General features: G+C 49.4%; 5 protein-coding genes across 5 annotated transcripts; 3 read left to right on the top strand and 2 right to left on the bottom strand.

Annotated features, from left to right (window-relative positions):
- Positions 1 to 99: 99 nt before the first annotated feature.
- GIQ15_00879 (uncharacterized protein) lies at positions 100 to 1,681 on the bottom strand (the record flags this gene model as incomplete). The annotated part of the gene is made up of 5 exons (XM_033548296.1): positions 100 to 867; positions 924 to 1,133; positions 1,188 to 1,249; positions 1,314 to 1,501; positions 1,569 to 1,681. 5 exons carry the CDS (start codon positions 1,679 to 1,681, stop codon positions 100 to 102), a joined length of 1,341 nt encoding a protein of 446 aa, XP_033409247.1.
- Positions 1,682 to 2,355: 674 nt separating this feature from the next.
- Positions 2,356 to 3,372, top strand: GIQ15_00878 (ubiquinone biosynthesis methyltransferase coq5; the record flags this gene model as incomplete). Its single annotated transcript, XM_033548295.1, has 1 exon — positions 2,356 to 3,372. One exon carries the CDS (start codon positions 2,356 to 2,358, stop codon positions 3,370 to 3,372), a length of 1,017 nt encoding a protein of 338 aa, XP_033409246.1.
- Positions 3,373 to 4,541: 1,169 nt separating this feature from the next.
- Positions 4,542 to 6,052, top strand: GIQ15_00877 (uncharacterized protein; the record flags this gene model as incomplete). The annotated part of the gene is made up of 2 exons (XM_033548294.1): positions 4,542 to 4,994; positions 5,069 to 6,052. The coding sequence occupies 2 exons, from the start codon at positions 4,542 to 4,544 to the stop codon at positions 6,050 to 6,052; spliced, it is 1,437 nt and encodes a 478-aa protein (XP_033409245.1).
- Positions 6,053 to 6,486: 434 nt separating this feature from the next.
- On the top strand, positions 6,487 to 7,852 carry GIQ15_00876 (bud site selection protein 22; the record flags this gene model as incomplete). The annotated part of the gene is made up of 2 exons (XM_033548293.1): positions 6,487 to 6,732; positions 6,797 to 7,852. The coding sequence occupies 2 exons, from the start codon at positions 6,487 to 6,489 to the stop codon at positions 7,850 to 7,852; spliced, it is 1,302 nt and encodes a 433-aa protein (XP_033409244.1).
- A 7,501-nt stretch (positions 7,853 to 15,353) lies between these two features.
- On the bottom strand, positions 15,354 to 16,958 carry GIQ15_00875 (uncharacterized protein; the record flags this gene model as incomplete). The annotated part of the gene is made up of 3 exons (XM_033548292.1): positions 15,354 to 15,706; positions 15,892 to 16,259; positions 16,315 to 16,958. 3 exons carry the CDS (start codon positions 16,956 to 16,958, stop codon positions 15,354 to 15,356), a joined length of 1,365 nt encoding a protein of 454 aa, XP_033409243.1.
- Positions 16,959 to 18,118: the final 1,160 nt, after the last annotated feature.

Genomic DNA, 18,118 nt, shown 5'->3' with positions numbered 1-18,118 from the left:
AGATGAGCCTGTATAAACCGTAGGCTTTAAATCAAAAGAGATGCGACGAGCAGATGGTATAGTTGAGGTTTATCGGCCGGGATTTCCAGCAATATTCATCTACAGACCCTTCAGGCCACCCTCGAATTCACTAACGTCATACTCCTTGGGGTACTTCTCGAGAATGCGCCTCAACTCCTCTCGCTGGCTCTTGACCTCAGGGGTAAGCTCTTCAAAGACGTCAGTGAACATCTCCTTCAAAGCAGGCTTCTTCTCACGCTCGGCAGCGGCGAACTCCGCGAGAACGTCCTTGCGGAGCTGTTCGCGGGTTTCACGCTCGAGATCCTCGTTCCAGATACCCTTGTTCTCCATCCACTTGCGAAGACGGGAGATGGGGTTGTCACGGCGTTTCCAGTCCTCAACCTCGACGCGGGCACGGTAGGCAAAGCTGTCGTCACTGGTGCTGTGGTGGGAAATACGGTAGCTCATGGCTTCGATGAGGATAGGCCGCATAGAGCCTTCGAGGGCCCTCTTTCTAGCTTCAAGAGTGGCTTCACGGACGGCAAAGATGTCGTTTCCGTCAACACGGATCGTGTCAATTCCATAACCGATACCACGACTGGCAATACCGTCACCTCGGTACTGTTCGAGGGTTGGTGTAGAGATGGCGTATCCGTTGTTTCGGCAGATGAAAATCACGGGGCAGGAACGGGTGGCAGCGATGTTGAGGGCGGCATGGAAATCTCCTTCACTGGCAGCTCCTTCGCCGAAGTAGCAAGCAACCACTTGCTTCTCAGCATTTGGATCCTGGAGGGCCTTGAGCTTGAGGGCGTATGCGGCACCAGAAGCGTGTGGAATTTGGGTAGCCAGGGTTGACGAGATGGTGTGCTAGCAGTAAACGATGAGCAATCAGGTCGTACATGGGCAGCACTCAGATGACTTACTGTCTTTACATCCTTTCCTCCGTAATGGACAGGCATGTTACGGCCCTTTCCGGAGTCGTTGCGGTTAGAAAAGAGCTGGCTCATGAACTGTTTCAGGGTGAATCCACGCTGCTGGAAGACACCAGTTTCTCTGTATTGGCAAAAGACAACATCATCCATGGACAGGGCAGCGGCGGATCCGACTGCAATACCTTCCTCTCCGGCAGAAACCTAGACAAACTTGTAAGTCGATGTGCCAAATAACAGCCTCGGGCCAACACATACCATATAGAAACTCAGACGGCCCTGCCTCTGTGCCTCGAACATGATCATATCCATAATGCTTACTATACGCCGTCTCCCGTCAGCCAGAGTTCCGAATCCAATTGATGGTTATATGTTGCTGCTTACCACTCAACATGTTCTTGTACCACGTCAACACCTCCTCGTCCTTGACGTCTGGGGGACCCCTCGACTTGTCAACAATCACACCCTCGGAGTCCATGACTCTGTATGTAGGAATGGCAGGGTTTGAAGCTGGGGTGACGAAGGACATCTCAGAGGTGAACTTGCTGTTCACGGCGCCTGGAAAGCGAACACTACCAACCCGCACAGCCTGTTAGCGCCTGCATAGAACATCTTCAAGAAGTAGCAGTATATACTGACTGGTCTGAACCTGGCGCCTGCGACACCGAGCTGGCCCATCGTACTCTGCTCACAGGCAGTCTGGAGGCGCGCAGCAGAGCTCCCTGGGCGGGGCGGAGGAAGCGGAGGGCCATGATGCTGTCTGTACTGTCTGGTCAGGGTATCAATTGAGGTCTGAGTGAAGTCCTATGAGGTCCGGTTCCTCTGCGCCGACAGCGATATCCCAAGTGTCAACGAAGATGAAGCTGGAGATGCAAGAGAAACGAACAATCCAGGATGTTTCTTCCCGCTTTGGGCGAAAGGTGGGCGACTTCGTTACTTGCCCTTTTGGGAAAGCCCAGGTTCGGCTGGCGTCGGCTATGAGAAGTCAGGTGACGGCTTAGTCATTCATCAAGAGAAAAAGAAATTAAAAAAAGAAGTAAAAAAAGAAAAGAATTAAAGTGGTAGGAGATCGAACTTGGAGCAAAAAGGAAAGCGAAGGCAGAACAGACAGAGTAAGTCCTGGATTACTTCGTGTAAGTTATGTGGCCAACTTCGCTGGAGGAAAAGACCAGGACCTGCGTCTATGACTCAATAGGAGAACGTAGATCACGTGTTATGGCGAGTAAGACAACGGACTATAGTTTTGCCGATATGACTAATAAGGCGTCGGAATATAGTTAGACCGATCCATCTTACATAAGGCTTACATAAGTACTTACATAAGCGGAGCTCTGGTTTTGAAGCTTTTGGAAGCTCGCGAAATGGACGAAAAAGAAGGAAGAAAGACGAGAGAGAGAAAAGCGAGGAAGAGACAGCAACAACCAAGATGGCTTCGAAGAGTGCATGGCGTGGCCTGCACTGGTGTGCTAAGAGACGGCCATTAGTCCCCCAACCCCCCTACAGATGTTTCTCCTGCTCTGCTCGCCTCCAGGTCCCAGGGCAGCAGCCCGAGGACCGGAAGACGCACTTTGGCTTCGAGACGGTGCGGGAGTCCGATAAGGAGTCGAGAGGTAGGATCCCTGGTTCAATTGGTCAGAACACTCTGTTGCTGACACGGATGTCTTCCCTAGTTGGCGCCGTCTTCAGCTCCGTAGCCGGTTCCTATGATACGATGAACGATTTCATGTCACTGGGCATTCACAGACTGTGGAAGGACTACTTTGTGCGGTCACTGAACCCGGGTCGACAGTACGCGCGAGAGAGCCCCAGCCAGACCGGCAGCAGCGATGTGGCCCTTCACGGATGGAATATCCTCGACGTTGCAGGCGGGACTGGAGATATTGCATTCCGCATGCTCGACCATGCCACCAACATCAAGCACGACCAGCACACCCGGGTGACGGTTGCCGATATCAACCCAGACATGTTGACGGAGGGCAAGAAACGAAGCCTCGACACCCCATACTATAACACCGATAGACTCTCGTTCATGCAGGGCAACGCGGAGTCGATGCCTTCCATTCCTTCCAACTCCGTCGACCTGTACACTGTGGCGTTTGGCATCCGTAATTTCACCAACAAGCAGGCCGCACTGGAAGAGGCCTACCGCGTCCTCAAGCCCGGCGGCGTCTTCGCGTGTCTCGAATTTAGCAAGGTGACCGTTGGCGTCGTCGACGAAGTGTATAAGCGATGGAGTTTCAGTGCAATTCCGTTGATCGGCCAGCTGGTGGCCGGAGACCGCGCCAGCTACCAGTATCTGGTCGAGAGCATCGAAAGGTTCCCCAGCCAGGAGCAGTTCCGCGGAATGATTCGCAAGGCGGGCTTCATCACTCCCGGAGATGGTTACGAGAACCTCTCGCTGGGCATTGCAGCCATCCACAAAGGCGTCAAACCATTGAAGTGACCTCTCTCTCGCTCTCTATACAAGAAGACGGGCGACGGCATATTTCCGTCCGACGGACCTGGAATCAATCGCTTCCTTTTTTTTTTTTTTTGGACGCCCCCTTTTGTATTACTAGGCGATGTAATTCTATTTTCTCAATCGATACTTCAACTTGAAGCTCCCCCTCCCATCCTACCTGCACATGCGTCAATGGTGGCTCTTTGAAGTTGCTTTTTGAGTTGATTCCATCCAGATGGCATATGGCAACATGCATATCATCACACTTGGCCCTGCAACGGGCCATCATGGCCGCAAAGAGAGTTTAGGATTCCTCAGCATCCCCCCCAACTCGCTCCGTCTGTTCCCCTTGCCAGAGATACTGCTAACCAAGTACGTAAAAAGCCTCGGGGTGTACGTGCAAGGCGATCCAACTAGTCTGGATAACAAACTCCCAGCTCCCCGATGGATTTGTCACGCCCTCCACCGCCTCCTATCCTCTGCGCCTATCTCGCTGGCTCTACCATATCTACGCCGCAAGACGTCTCCAAACACACGGCATCGGCGACAGGAAGAGAGCGGAGAATATCCATGAGCCATGGACACCTCCCGCCCACAGTGACTAATCATAAACCTTGATCTTATCAATCTAAAACAGTTCGCGCTTTTTTTTTTCGTCCCTCGACGGTTCCTCCAAGTCTATATATTTGCGCCCTGGACAGCGGCGGAGGCAGCGGGTTTTTTTCCTTTGATGCCACCATACTTCTCCGGCTGTTTAACAATAGCATCCTGATTACCAGACCATCCAAGGTGGCGTGTCCATTGGCTGGCATGCGCTTGCATCCCTGCCCTGTCAGGCGGACCTGAGGCAAAATCGTCCTTGGATTTCTCCTCCTTTCGGATATTTCATTCCTCCGTCCAACCTCCGAGGCCCTGAACCATTTTCTCTACTCCGGAAATGACGAATACATGAGGTCACTGTCATACCTGGGTTTCGTATCTTGCTGTTGTCCCGGACATCCATCCTTTCGTTAGCCGAACAGTGCTCGGTTTTATCTTTATCTCTCGCCGCGGGGCCGATATCTTCCCCCCTTGTGTCTGGGAAGGCGGTCAATACACACACCCCTCCGTGATTAAACTCCCTCACGGTCGATATCTACGCATCCTATTTTTGGATGAATACTGAGCCCAACATGGTTTCCACGCTCTACGCCAGGAAACGCCTTCGCCAGCTCTCACCAATGTCCCCCCCGATAATCCCGGTGAACTCACAGAGCATCAAGTCTAGCCTAATCCCACCTCTACCCATGACTCCGCCGGATCCCGAAGTCGATTCCATACCATCGGCCGTGCCTCATCCTGCATCGATAGAGACCGCAATCCATGTCATTTCTACGGAACGGGCCGCCCTCGAGAACCTTGAGCGAGTCTACACCACCAACGACCTAGCGCGGAATAACATGGAGCGTGCTGTGGAACAGATTGCCAGCACGATCAATGCCGGATCGAAGTTGATCGTATGTGGAGTTGGAAAGAGCGGGAAAATAGGCCAAAAGGTTGTTGCGACTATGAACAGCCTAGGAATCTATTGTACGTTCCTGCATCCAACGGAAGCGCTACATGGAGACCTTGGCATGGTGAGACCGGTAAGTTCAATATATATTTGACACTGATGAGACTGACCTACCGGAGCTTGTGCTAAAGTCTGGCCTTCATCTAGACGGACACGGTCCTGTTCATCACATACTCCGGAAAAACATCCGAACTATTACTCGTCCTTCCACATCTCCCTTCAACAACGGCTGTGATAGTCATCACGGCACATAAACAGCGGTCGTCATGTGCACTATTAGCTGGCTCTAGCAGTGCAAATACGATACTACTTCCTTCACCGATTCACGAACCCGAAGAGGTATCTTTCGGCGTTTGTGCTCCTACTAGCTCGACCACTGTTGCTCTAGCAGTTGGCGATGCATTAGCTCTCGCAGTAGCACGGCGGCTTCACACAACACCCGGCCGAGGCCCGGCCGAGGTTTTCAAAAGTTACCACCCAGGTGGCGCGATTGGAGCAGCAGCTGCGGCTGCTTCATCGTCTATGTCCGGCACCACAACCCCTCTTACTTCTATATCGGCTACATCATCACGGTCGATGTCCCTCGCCGGTCTCCAGGATGAACCGGAGCCGACCACACCAACAGCCCAAGGGACTTCCGCACAGCGAGTAGCGAACCTCGCTACACCTCTCCATTTAATTCCCACTGCCTCGCCAAAGCCTGAGTATCCACTACGCGTCGTCGACGTGATGCGTGCTGCTCTTCGTGGTTCTACATCTAAATCATGGGCGTTTATACACCCTAGCTGCATCCTTTCGCCTCGCCAAATCCGGACTTTGGTTGCACGTAATGATCCGGATGATAGTATCGATGATATCGACCGAGAGGTCCCTATTGGGTACGATAGCGCAGAATGGATACGAGTACCCGATACCTGCACAGTTGGTGACGTCCGACGGATTCTCGACCAAGACAAGCAATCCAATGACGTCAGCAAACTGATGTCAACCCCTACTACAAAACGAGATTCAGACGGCAATACAGTACACCGCCGAGGACGTATAATTGGTGTTGTCAACGAGGCAACCGACAAAATTATCGGTTTTATTGAAGAGGAAGACCTACGAAATGACGACTACTTCGTGAAATGAGCGAATTTAGCGAATCGAGTACCGGATGACTACATATTAGAATAATACTGCTTTCCCCTGTTAATTTTATAGCGCTTGTCGTTCATGTTTTGGGTTACCTAGGTAGATTTATACACTGCGCCGAGAGCGATTAATTGAGCGGTATTTCGGGGATGAAAGCTTTCTCGCAGCGTGCGCTCTTAATTATAGCATCCAAAAATCAGGGATAGAAAAATGAATACCCAAAATTTCCACTCAGGATTTACTTGACTGCCTTTAACTTGTATTCGACGCAGATGGTCTCCTATATAAATCTCATTTTCTACGGTATCTATCAAAAGATAAGATGGGAAGGTTAAAAAAAAATATCTTGGCGCAAATCTTCGACTTCCCAACTTCAATCAACTTGTAGTTACTGCGCAACCAGCCACCACGACCACAGAAAGCAGACGAATATGGCCAAACGAAAGCGTGATGCCCCAGAAGGCGATGATTCATATAACTGGGGTGATAAAAAACTCAGACTCCAACGACTACGCCTGGAACAAAAGGTTCAACATGGCGTGGTGTTGCTCCATCGTGCGCTCAAGGTCGCCAGAGGATTCGAACGACAGAAGCTGGGGAGGAGGGAGAAAACTGCGAGACAGGAGAGTGACAGAATGCTATTGAATCGGCATATGAACGAAGTTGAAGCTTTAAAGGTGCGGCACGCAATCATGACAATAGAATCATGAGCTTAGAAAGAATTCTAACAAACTATTCAAGGCATTGGATTTACATAAAACCGCCGAAAGATACCTAATCAAGCAAATGACGAAAACAAAACGAATTGCAGAATCTCCTGCGTTCATCCACCTGAAACTTGCAGACCGTATAGCTAAGAACGAAGAAAAAAAGAGCGATGCCGAAGCTAATGTTACAGCTCGCCTGTTCAACTCTAACCCCGTCAAGAAAGTCTTTCCAGGGCTAATGAACGAGATACGCGATATACTTGGTTTATCTGGAGATCAGCCGCCGAAGAAGAAGGGTACAATAGGGGATGATAAACAGCCTACGCAACCTGCGGATGAGGATGTAGAGATGAGCGATGATGAAGGAATAAACGAGGAGTCGGATGCCTCTCAAGGAAGTGAAGAAGAGGATTTATCCCGCTTTGACGGGCTAGTCGCATCTGGTTCAGATGAGGATGACGAGAGCGCCCAAGAAGAGGATGATATGCCAAAACCCACGACAGCAAAATACAACCCAATCGCCGATCTATCACTATCTCCCACACCATCAATTGCATCCGATGATTCCGCTGAGATCACTACCAAAACCTCCAAAACAAAACAAAAATCTACGACTGCTACGACGGCTACGACGTTCCTACCTACGCTCATGGGAGGTTACTGGTCTGGCTCTGAATCCGAACCGGAAAACGACGATCCATCCGCGCTCCCAGTACGGAAGAACAGGATGGGTCAACAAGCGCGACGGAAGTTGTGGGAGAAAAAATACGGCGCCAGCGCCAAACATATCCAAAACCAGGCCAAGGAACAATATCAGAGCAAAAATCGTGATAGCGGTTGGGATATGCGGCGAGGCGCTACGTCTCAGGAAGACACAAGAGGGAAGTACGGCAGAAACAAGATACCTGGTGGTAAACGACGTGAAGTAGTGAGATCGTCTGCGCCACAGGAACAGCCCGCGAGGCCTGCGTCCAATTTTAAGAAGCCCAACGATGACAAGCCACTTCATCCTTCATGGCAAGCTGCGATGAAGCGCAAGGAAACGAAGACTCAAGCTGCTTTTCAGGGGAAGAAGGTTGTCTTTGACTAAACCTAGCCGCTCAGAATACATACGGTTAACATCGTTAGACGTGGTCCGTCTATTACACCCATGTATTGGTCGGTGAGTACCAATGGATATATCAGCTCCTTACGCCCTGTCCTTCCGCCTTGGAATCCGGGCCTGGTGGTAAGGCAATATCTTTCGAGCCTTTGGGCGTGCATTTCGGCTTTTTTCTCAGGCTTCTAGCATCGAGATTGCCATGTACACCAGCTACGGGCTTGCCAGGTAAAACGGAAGAGTCGCCCTTTGACAGTAAAGGGATACAGTCATCTTGGTAACTGCAGTTGACCTGGATCTGCAGAAGTATCTATGCTGCGACCCTTTAGGGCCCTTCTAGCATTGCTCGTTCAGTCGACATTGAAGTATATATCTGAATATTGGTTAGGTAATATATACCATAATATTATTCCACGAAGACATGCAGTATGCGGAGTAAAGTGACATTGACAGTGTCTCTCCCATTTCAGCCGTATCCAATCTAATAATAAGCCTTCATATCAATTATTTACTCGATCAACTATCAACGGGAATTGCCCATCCTTCAGGGGGGCTGACTCAGCAATAGATCGGATATAAAAAACTGTTGCCCCTCATGCCATCATCACGATCAATTATTCCAAGCTCCAAGTTGCAAACTTCAAACATATAACCTACGGACAATAATATATAGGACAAGCCGTCTTAGCCATGGCTGCTGTTTCCGACACTTACAAAGGTTTTACTCCTAATCTACGACGCCAATTCCCTCGCGCACATCTGCCCCTCCATGCCCCTCCACGGTTCTTCGTTGATTCGGATTCAATTGCGCCGATTGCTTCAAATGAGATCCCGATTCTAACGATTATTGTTGCTAGAGCCCGTCCATATCGGTGTTATTGGCGGCACTGGACTGAGCGAACTCCCCCATTTCACCAAAGTCGCTACCCTCACCCTCACAACGCCATGGGGTGATCCATCCTCGCCTGTCTCCATCCTCCACCACACCTGTTCTACCACCGGCAAGGTTGTCCCAATTGCATTTATCAGCCGGCATGGAGTTCACCACCAGCTTTCTCCCCATGAAGTTCCTAGCCGTGCAAACATCGCTGCCCTACGATCCATCGGAGTACGAAGTGTTGTTGCGTTCTCCGCAGTTGGTAGTCTACAGGAGGAAATTAAACCTAGAGACTTCGTTATCCCAGATCAAGTGATCGACCGCACCAAGGGAGTCAGGCCGTGGACATTCTTCGAGGATGGCATTGTCAATCATGTTGGGTTTGCTGACCCATTCGACGAGAAAATGGCCAAAGTTTTTAGGGCTTGCGGCCATAGTTTGGAAGGAGAAGGCGTTGTCCTACACGATCGCGGTACCTTGATCTGCATGGGTATGTTTTCCTTTCTTTTTTTTTCTTTTTAAAATTTCGGTTTACTTTTCACTTGCTGCTCCGAAGCATCGGAAGATGCAGCCCGAAAGCAAGCAAACAAACACTGACCAACCTGTTTATCCGACTGTAGAGGGCCCTCAGTTCAGCACTCGCGCAGAAAGCAACCTCTACCGCGCCTGGGGTGGCAGTGTCATCAACATGTCCTGCTTGCCAGAGTCCAAATTAGCACGTGAAGCCGAAATGGCATATCAGATGATCTGCATGTCAACCGATTACGACTGCTGGCATTCCGGCACTGAGGATGTCACCGTGGAGATGGTCATGGGTAATATGAAAGCAAACGCCGTGAACGCGAGACACTTTATCGGTGCTGTCTTGGACGAGTTGACGAAGGATGAGCACGACGACCTGGTCAAGGGCAAACACCTTGCGGGTAGCGCGAAGTTCGGTCTTAGTACGAAGCCAACCGAGATCAGTGCCTCAGCGCTGTCCAAGATGTCATGGTTATTCCCTGGATATTTCTCCTAGTGCCGAATAACCTAAGGGCAGCCATCGCCTTCAACATATGTCCCAGCTGTTTTTGTTTCAGTATAGACTGCCTGATTTTAAGAAACTGTTAGACGTCCATTTGACAGGCATGCACCATAAACATGAATACGGAGTAGTCGGCGTGGTCTTCTTGTACGGGCATGCCGTGAGTCCTCGTGGCTGGTTATATCGCCAAGCTGAATGCACCCGGAGTAACCCCCTTTATCTGCATAGAACCCCTAGCTAAGGAACGAACGTTCAGGGAGCCCGCCTCAAGCTCGGACTAGGCTCGCGGTTCAACGGAGTCGCCCAACTTTTAAACGCCGGCGAGGCCACACATCTATATATTGCTTGGTACGATTATCCCAGCATTATCGATCGCGCTATTGCTTTCAGGGGCCGACTTCGGTTTGCGGGGCGTGACTATCTACCGTCGTACTCAAAATTGGGATAACTTTCGGCTCAGGCACATGATGCAGAAAAAGCATCGCAAGCTACCCCGTATGGATGCCACGATCTATTTTGATGCTCGAGTTACATCCAAGCGAGGATCGTGGGTAACCATCTATCAGCACGCTGAATGGCTGAACCATGTGGAATCACATTTCCACCAGAGCTCGAGAGGTTCGGCAGGGGCCAGCTACGATCATCGATGGCTGCATTGTGATCTACCGGCCCTGGGCTTGGTGGCTGCAGACGTGGGCATGATAACCGGGAAGAAACCCTACCGTTTTACTTGGTGGTAGCTGGTGGCTAATATATCATCTGCCGTCTGCGATCGCATGGCTGAGGGTCTAAATACGACCCCGATCCCCATAGTGATGCGCGGGTAATCCTTCAACAGAGTATCTTGCGGTCACCTTTTGTATATCGAGATGCGCATAGTTATATATCATGTCGTTCATTAATTATATATGGAGCACTCTTTTTCATTTTCTTCTTATCTTCTCGTTCGCCTCTGCGAATACTCCTGAATCATCGGCCTCTGCGACCAAAAGCATACGCGCTGATGTTCCTCCTGGCTATGGATCGCCCCCTTACTATCCAACTCCGAAGGGAGGCTGGGTCCCAGAATGGCAGGCAGCGTATGCGAAAGCAGCTATAGTCGTCGCAAACATGACCCTTGCGGAAAAGGTGAACTTGACAACTGGAACGGGAATCTTCATGGGTCCTTGCGTCGGCCAGACAGGTAGTGCTTCGCGATTCGGTATCCCGAAGCTCTGTCTCCAAGATGGGCCCCTAGGCCTGCGAAACACGGACCACAACACGGCTTTTCCTGCTGGAATCACTGTTGGAGCAACTTTCGATAAAAAGCTCATGTACGAACGTGGTGTCGCCATGGGCGAAGAGTTCCGCGGGAAAGGTGTCAATATCCATCTCGGTCCTTCCGTTGGGCCACTTGGCCGTAAACCGCGAGGTGGTAGGAATTGGGAAGGCTTTGGTGCTGACCCTTCACTCCAAGCTATCGGTGGTGCTCTGACTATTAAGGGTGTTCAAAAAGCTGGCGTGATAGCGACAGTGAAACACCTTGTAGGAAACGAGCAGGAAATGTACCGGATGTCCAATGTGGTGCAGCGTGGATACTCATCTAATATCGATGACCGAACACTGCATGAACTATACCTATGGCCCTTTGCGGAAGCTGTCAAGGCCGGAGTTGGTGCATTGATGATGGCTTATAATGATGTACTGCGCCCATCCACGCACTTCCCGCTGGTTTCATCGCCGCCATTGTACGGAGTACTGACTATTGTTTTATAGGTGAACGGCTCCACCTGTAGCCATAATAGTCTTCTTATTAATGGCATTCTCAAAGATGAGCTTGGTTTCCAAGGGCTCGTCATGAGTGACTGGTTTGGCCAAATTGGCGGGGTCTCTTCGGCATTAGCAGGACTTGATATGGCTATGCCAGGTGATGGTGCAGTCCCATTGACTGGAAGTACCTTCTGGTCTTACGAGCTCTCACGGTCAGTCCTTAACGGCACCGTTCCTTTGGAGCGACTGAACGATATGGTACGGCTCTTTGCAGACATACTCCCCCGCCTCCATGGTTATAATAACATCCCAGGAAGGGGACAAGCACGCAACGGATGATCTAACTTACTTCTCTAGGTTACCCGAATCGTGGCGACTTGGTTCCAATTTGGGCAGGATAAAGATTTCCCAGAACCAAACTTCTCAACCAATACCCAGGAAGAGAGCGGTCTTCTATATCCCGGGGCAGTATTTTCTCCAACAGGTATTGTTAATAAATTCGTTGATGTCCAGGGAAACCACCGGGAAATTGCCAGAGCTATTGCGAGAGACGGTATCACACTTGTCAAGAACCAAGATAACCTGCTGCCATTAAAGACAACCGCCTCCTTGACGATTTTCGGAGAAGATGCAGGCACTAATCCAAATGGGATCAACTTCTGCGCTGACAAGGGTTGTAACAAGGGAGTTCTTACCATGGGCTGGGGTAGTGGAACTGCCAGGTTGCCATACTTGAGCACCCCGGAAGAGGCTATCAAGAACAGGTCCAGCACCGCCAAATCCTATATCACAAACAGATTTCCTTCAGATATTAAGGTAAAACCTGAAGATGTTGCCATTGTCTTCGTCAATTCTGACTCTGGTGAAAATTACATTACCGTTGAAAGGAACCCTGGCGACAGAAGTTATGCTGGACTGTACCTCTGGTACGGAGGGGACGAACTGATTCAGGAAGCTGCTAAGAAATTTTCCAACGTTGTCGTTGTCGTGCACACGGTTGGGCCAACCATTCTAGAGAAATGGATTGATCTACCAACAGTGAAGAGCGTACTTATTGCCCATCTCCCCGGGCAAGAAGCTGGTAATGCTGTGGCGGACATTCTATTTGGCGATGTTAGTCCTAGTGGCCATCTCCCATACACAATCCCCAAATCAGAATCAGATTATGCACCAAGCTCTGCACTCATCAACCAGCCATTTGGACAGATCCAGGATACTTTCATCGAGGGCTTGTTCGTTGACTACCGCCACTTCCAAAAAGAAAATAAAGCGGTCCGTTACCCATTTGGATATGGGCTTTCATACACAACCTTCGGCTTCAGCGAGGCAACATTGGCCATGGGAACTCAGCTGTCCGAATACCCTCCCGCTCGGATGCCGAAGGGTACGACACCGATATACACGGATAAGATCCCAAACAGTTCAGAAGTCGCCTGGCCGAAAAACTTCAATCGGATATGGCGGTACCTGTACCCATACCTTGACAACCCGGCCAGCGTCAAGGCCAACGCAAAATTCACTTATCCGAAGGGGTATCAGTCAACGCCACAGCCTGATCCGAGAGCTGGAGGTTCACAGGGAGGAAATCCAGCTCTGTGGGATGTAGTATTCACAGCGGCAGTTAAGGTCAAGAACACGGGTAAAGCACCCGGCCGTGCCGTGGCTCAGTTATACATCGAGTTGCCGGCCACGCTGGCTGCAGACACGCCCAAATTGCAGCTACGTCAATTCGAGAAAACATCAACCCTCAGCCCAGGACAGGAGGAGGTGGTAAAGATGGAGCTCACGCGAAAGGACTTGAGTATTTGGGACGTGATCGCCCAGGATTGGAAAGCTTCAGCGAATGGAAAGGGAGTCAAAGTACATATTGGAGAGAGTGTTGACGATTTGCATATCGTCTGCGAGGTGGAGACTGGAACATGTAGGGCCGTCTGATACTACCTTTAGTTAAAGTAGTCACATAATTTCATTAGAATATAATGTTGATATAGATGTGCGTTGTAGCTTGGAAACATTTTAATAACGGTCAGAAAGTTATTTTATATTGAGTGGTCACGTGTGCACGACCTTGATGACGCCCACTCCCGGGGACCAAAAAGCTGGATGAAGAATATATATGGAACTAACTCATGCGCACATTCGTGTGTCGAGTACACGGCCTCGTCAACTGCTTTGGACAGAGCCTCACAGTTTTCAGGCAGTTAATTTGGCTTGAAAGGGAAATCCTTCAGGGTCTCTAGCAAAATGCAGGGTTTCAGTATGTCTTCACTCAAGTGCTTGATAAACAATCACTAACATTTCTTTCATTAGATATGGGACGGTTAGTTCTCGGGTCTTCCTTGGCTGCACCGGCCTAACTAGAGGAATGCTTAAACGGCTAACCATGAGCTAGATATGTCCCTCCGGACCAGGAAGGTGTTGTCTCTGGAAACAAGCTCGCTGGCAAACATGCTCTTGGGTCGCGAGCCCGACATTTGCAGACAACCGGACAGCTCACTGTCAGATTTGAAATGCCGTTCCCCATTTGGTGTTCGACTTGCCAGCCAGCCGAATCTGTGATAATTGGGCAAGGGGTACGGTTCAACGCTCTCAAGAAGAAAGTTGGAAACTACTATTCCACCCCCATATACAGCTTCCGCATGAAACATAGTGTATGCGGAGGATGGATTGAGATTCGAACTGACCCCCAGCACACTGAATATGTGGTCACGGAAGGAGCTCGACGAAAAGTTGTGGCGGAGATGGGGAGAGGAGAGTACGAAGAAACTACTACTGGGGCGGGGGAAATTCGAGTACGGATGCCTGGACAGACAGGAGAGGATGAGCCCATAAATCCATTCACAGCACTGGAGGGAAAAGTCGCCGACGAGAATAAATATATGACAGAAAAAATGAGAATGGAGGAATTACTGAAACAACAGGATCGAGATTGGGAAGATCCATACGAAAACTCAAGAAAGCTTCGAAGAGCATTTAGGGCAGAGAGAAAAAGGCGTGAAGCAACACAGTCGGAGACGGAAGCGCTCAAGGATAAATTTAGCCTTGGGGTCGATTTATTGGATGAGACCGAAGCTGACCGTATACGTGCTGGAGTGGTTGAATTTGGGCCACACGGCGATCGCAAAAGCTCCCCTTTCTCCTTGCCGTCAAAACTTCGAACAAAACCACTTTTCAGTACCTCTACTTCCTCACCGAATAAACAAGCAAATACGGTCAAAGATGGTCAATTGAAGAAGCGGAAAAAAGCAGAAGATATAGTTGCGGAGAAAAAAGCCCTACTCCAGCAAGAGTTGAGGGGTAACACGAAAGCAACAATTGATCCATTTCTCCTTACGGACGATACGGTTTGGCAGCAACCATCCGGTGCCATAAAGAAGAAAAGAGCAAACAAAGTGGCCGAGGAGAGAACGCTAAATATTAGGGATGAGGAATATAATAATAAGGATGGCAGCATTAAAGTGGGGAGCGGTGACGACTTAGTGAGCAACGAATGTGGCAAGGTTAATGATACCCATTCTCAAGCACCATCTCATGACCGTGTCTCAAACAACTCGTCGTTCCGCGCACTCGTGGATTACGGATCGGAATCAGATTGATTGCGGATTGAATACATATTTATACCTAGACCATTTACGTTATTTGCATTGGTTGGAGTCTGATGTTGTTTCTTGCATGATACCCCTGTGTTTAACATTGATTTACCAATTTTCTAATTTAGCGTGGAAAGTTCGATCTTTATTCAAAGCGAACGTTTTCTTCTATTTTTGACTTCCGTTGCTTCGATTTGACAGCATACATCATATTGTATACAACCGCACTTCTGATCTTGTCGTGGCCACACCTCAATTTTGTGCATCCTGGTCCCTGAACATCCATCCTATACCTGGCTTCACCGAAAGCGCCTCACAGTACTTGAGCCTCGAGTTTACTGTCTGATGCATTAGACGGAGCCGGAAATGGCTCCCGAGGTGGCGGGTTTCGTGGTTTGGAATCTTGGATGGCCCATGGGGCTCTTGTGCTTGGAATTTGGTGAGCCAGAGGTGCCGCAGAGGCAGCCTGAGACGGGAAACTACCTCCACGCGGATCCCCCATCCCAGAACCACTAGGTTTGGCGGCCCAGGGAGCTCGTGTCCCCGCATCTGGGTAGGAAGGCGGAGGCGGTTGCGCGGACACATGAGCTCGAGCCTGTGGGCCGCTTGACGTATGAGTAGATGGTGCAGCTGGTATTGCATTTGGGTCCTGTTTCCAAACAAATAATGACCCAAAGGGGAAATGTTGCACTACCGGAAATTTTGAAAGAACCTCCGCGTTGTACATTTTGATCATACCCTGTAGTGAATTTCGGAGAGTTAGCAACGGGGCTTATAGGGAATGACGTACGAAGGGCAATCATCACCTTATTGATCTTTCCCCAGCCGTCCTTGATACCAGAAATATCATATAACATCGGGCTGTGCTCCCAAAATGGGCCTTTCTTGACATCATGGATGAAGCCAATAGCTGAAAAGTACATGTTTGATTTCCGCTCTTTCTCGACTATGTTTAATTTGGCTACGTCAGCTGTTGCAGGAGCGTTTGGAAGAGAACCTTCAGTTGGAGTGGGTTCAGTAGGCGCAATAGCTGGAGACAGTTGAGCTGAGCCTAAAACATATGAGATGAAGGAATGGTCGTCTAGTCCCCAGACTCCGTGTGAACCGGCTGGTTCCAGTGTGTATGTTAGGATTAAGCGGCGAACTAGCCTAAGATATCTATATCATGGAAATTAGCCCATGAATGTCACTATCCGAGCGCGGAATAGCATACGGTTCGATAACTCCCACAACAATACCTCTTTCTTCTTCGCCGGGATCCGCTCGAGCAAACCCGTTGAGCTTCCAAAGACACGCAAGAAAGGCCAAAAAGCTCAGTTCATGACCTGTTCCATAGTCTAGCCTTTGTGAACTTCCAAAACTACCAGTTAGGTATGCCATCAACTCCTCCTTGGCCGTTACCGTTTCCCCGTCCTCAGATTTCTGCTGAAGGATTTCTGGAGGTAAACATTCGTCCATAATAGTAGCAGTACGTGACTCCATTTCTTCACACCATTTTCGAAAACTGATGTTCCCAAATCGCCGAGGCCCCGTATCTGGCGCCACTTCGTCAATGAGAGACTCTAGTTTTGATAACAGCAATTGCAGACGACGAACAGGCTCTGAGAAGTCGATAGAGTCTGAATCTAGTGTCCACACTTCCACCTCCGCGGTATTCCCTTCTTCATCCAGCGTTTTAGAGGGGAGCATACAGCGGTTCAATTGTAAGATAAAGATCATAATATCTCTGTAGGCGAGAGAAGATAGAAATGTTTGGACATCCTGGTGATCGTTGATCTTTTTGACAGGTCGAATAAATGTGTGTGGCGTATTAGGATCTAGTCGCTGAAGCGACGGAAAGGCGATTGCCGTAGTCATTGTACCTAAAAGATGTGCGAAGTCATCTATACCGTACCAGTGAACTGTCGCGGGGTTTAGAATCTGGATGAGCATAAAATCAATATATGACGTTTAGGTTAGTAAGCGCTTATCGCGACTTATTTAGTTAACGTGGTTCACCACCGAATGACCGCCACCACCTAATGACCGGCGCTTTGGCCACCCCATCCAAATCGCTGCATATATTAAATATCAACCTATTTCAACACAACGTAAATAACGAATTAAATTAGCTATTAAATAACGATAGTAGGGTTCCAAATTACATATAAATTAGTAAGGTTAAGAAAATAAACGAGTGTTGGGCTTGATAACTCGCCCGGAACGGCTTGCCCGGGGTTGGGATAGGAAGGGTGGTATTGAAGGAATAGGATCGATTGGAGCCACCTTCGTAGGTGAAGTCTTCTTCTTTCCTAATCGGGAAGGTGAGATAGGGCTTAAGGCGTTCTTTTCAGCCTTCCTGGCCTTCTTGGCCATCCGTTCCGCTGCTTGTTCACCCGCTTTACGCTTCCGTTCAATCGCAGCCTCTGCGCGCTGCGCTGCAGCCTCTTTACGAGCCTCCTCATGGGCTTCCTTTCGCTGCTGTTGCTCTATCAACCTTTGAGCTCTCTTTTCTGCTGCTTCCTGGGCTTTAACATCCTTCTGAATTGTACGCTGAAGCTTTGATTGTTCAGCCTGCGCTATCTTATCTTGTTTTTCATGCTCTATATTAAGAGCCCGTTGCCTGGCTGCTTCAACTTTAGACGGAGAGAAGAACTGCGCCTGGCCAGCCCGTTCCTTATCAAACAAGCCCATTGCTTTACCTCTCTTCCTTTGCTTCTTCTCCATTTGTATTACTGCATGAAGAGACCTGTTTTCATGGGCTAATATCTCATTCTGGAAGACCAGTCTTTCACTAGCATGAATGACCTTTTGAATATTGATTGAGAGGCGCGATTGCCTGCGGTAAACCTTCTTAATTTGACGGCGGAGGCCTCGAACAGTAGTAGGGGTAGGAGGAGCAACCAGGTCTGGAGGGGTAATTGGTCTTCGTTTGAAATATTTTAATATCTGTTCAGGCATGAAGGGGTAGATACCCGTTGTTTGAAATGCAGCCTTAACGTTCTCAGGTGTTACTGCTTTACACCATGCTGTATAAA

The sequence above is a fragment of the Arthroderma uncinatum genome, assembly GCF_011692745.1.
Source record: "Arthroderma uncinatum strain CBS 119779 chromosome Unknown scaffold1, whole genome shotgun sequence".
In the NCBI taxonomy this organism is placed as follows: domain Eukaryota; kingdom Fungi; phylum Ascomycota; class Eurotiomycetes; order Onygenales; family Arthrodermataceae; genus Arthroderma; species Arthroderma uncinatum.
Note: the sequence above shows the minus strand (reverse complement) of the source record. Positions and strands in the feature narration are given on the sequence as shown.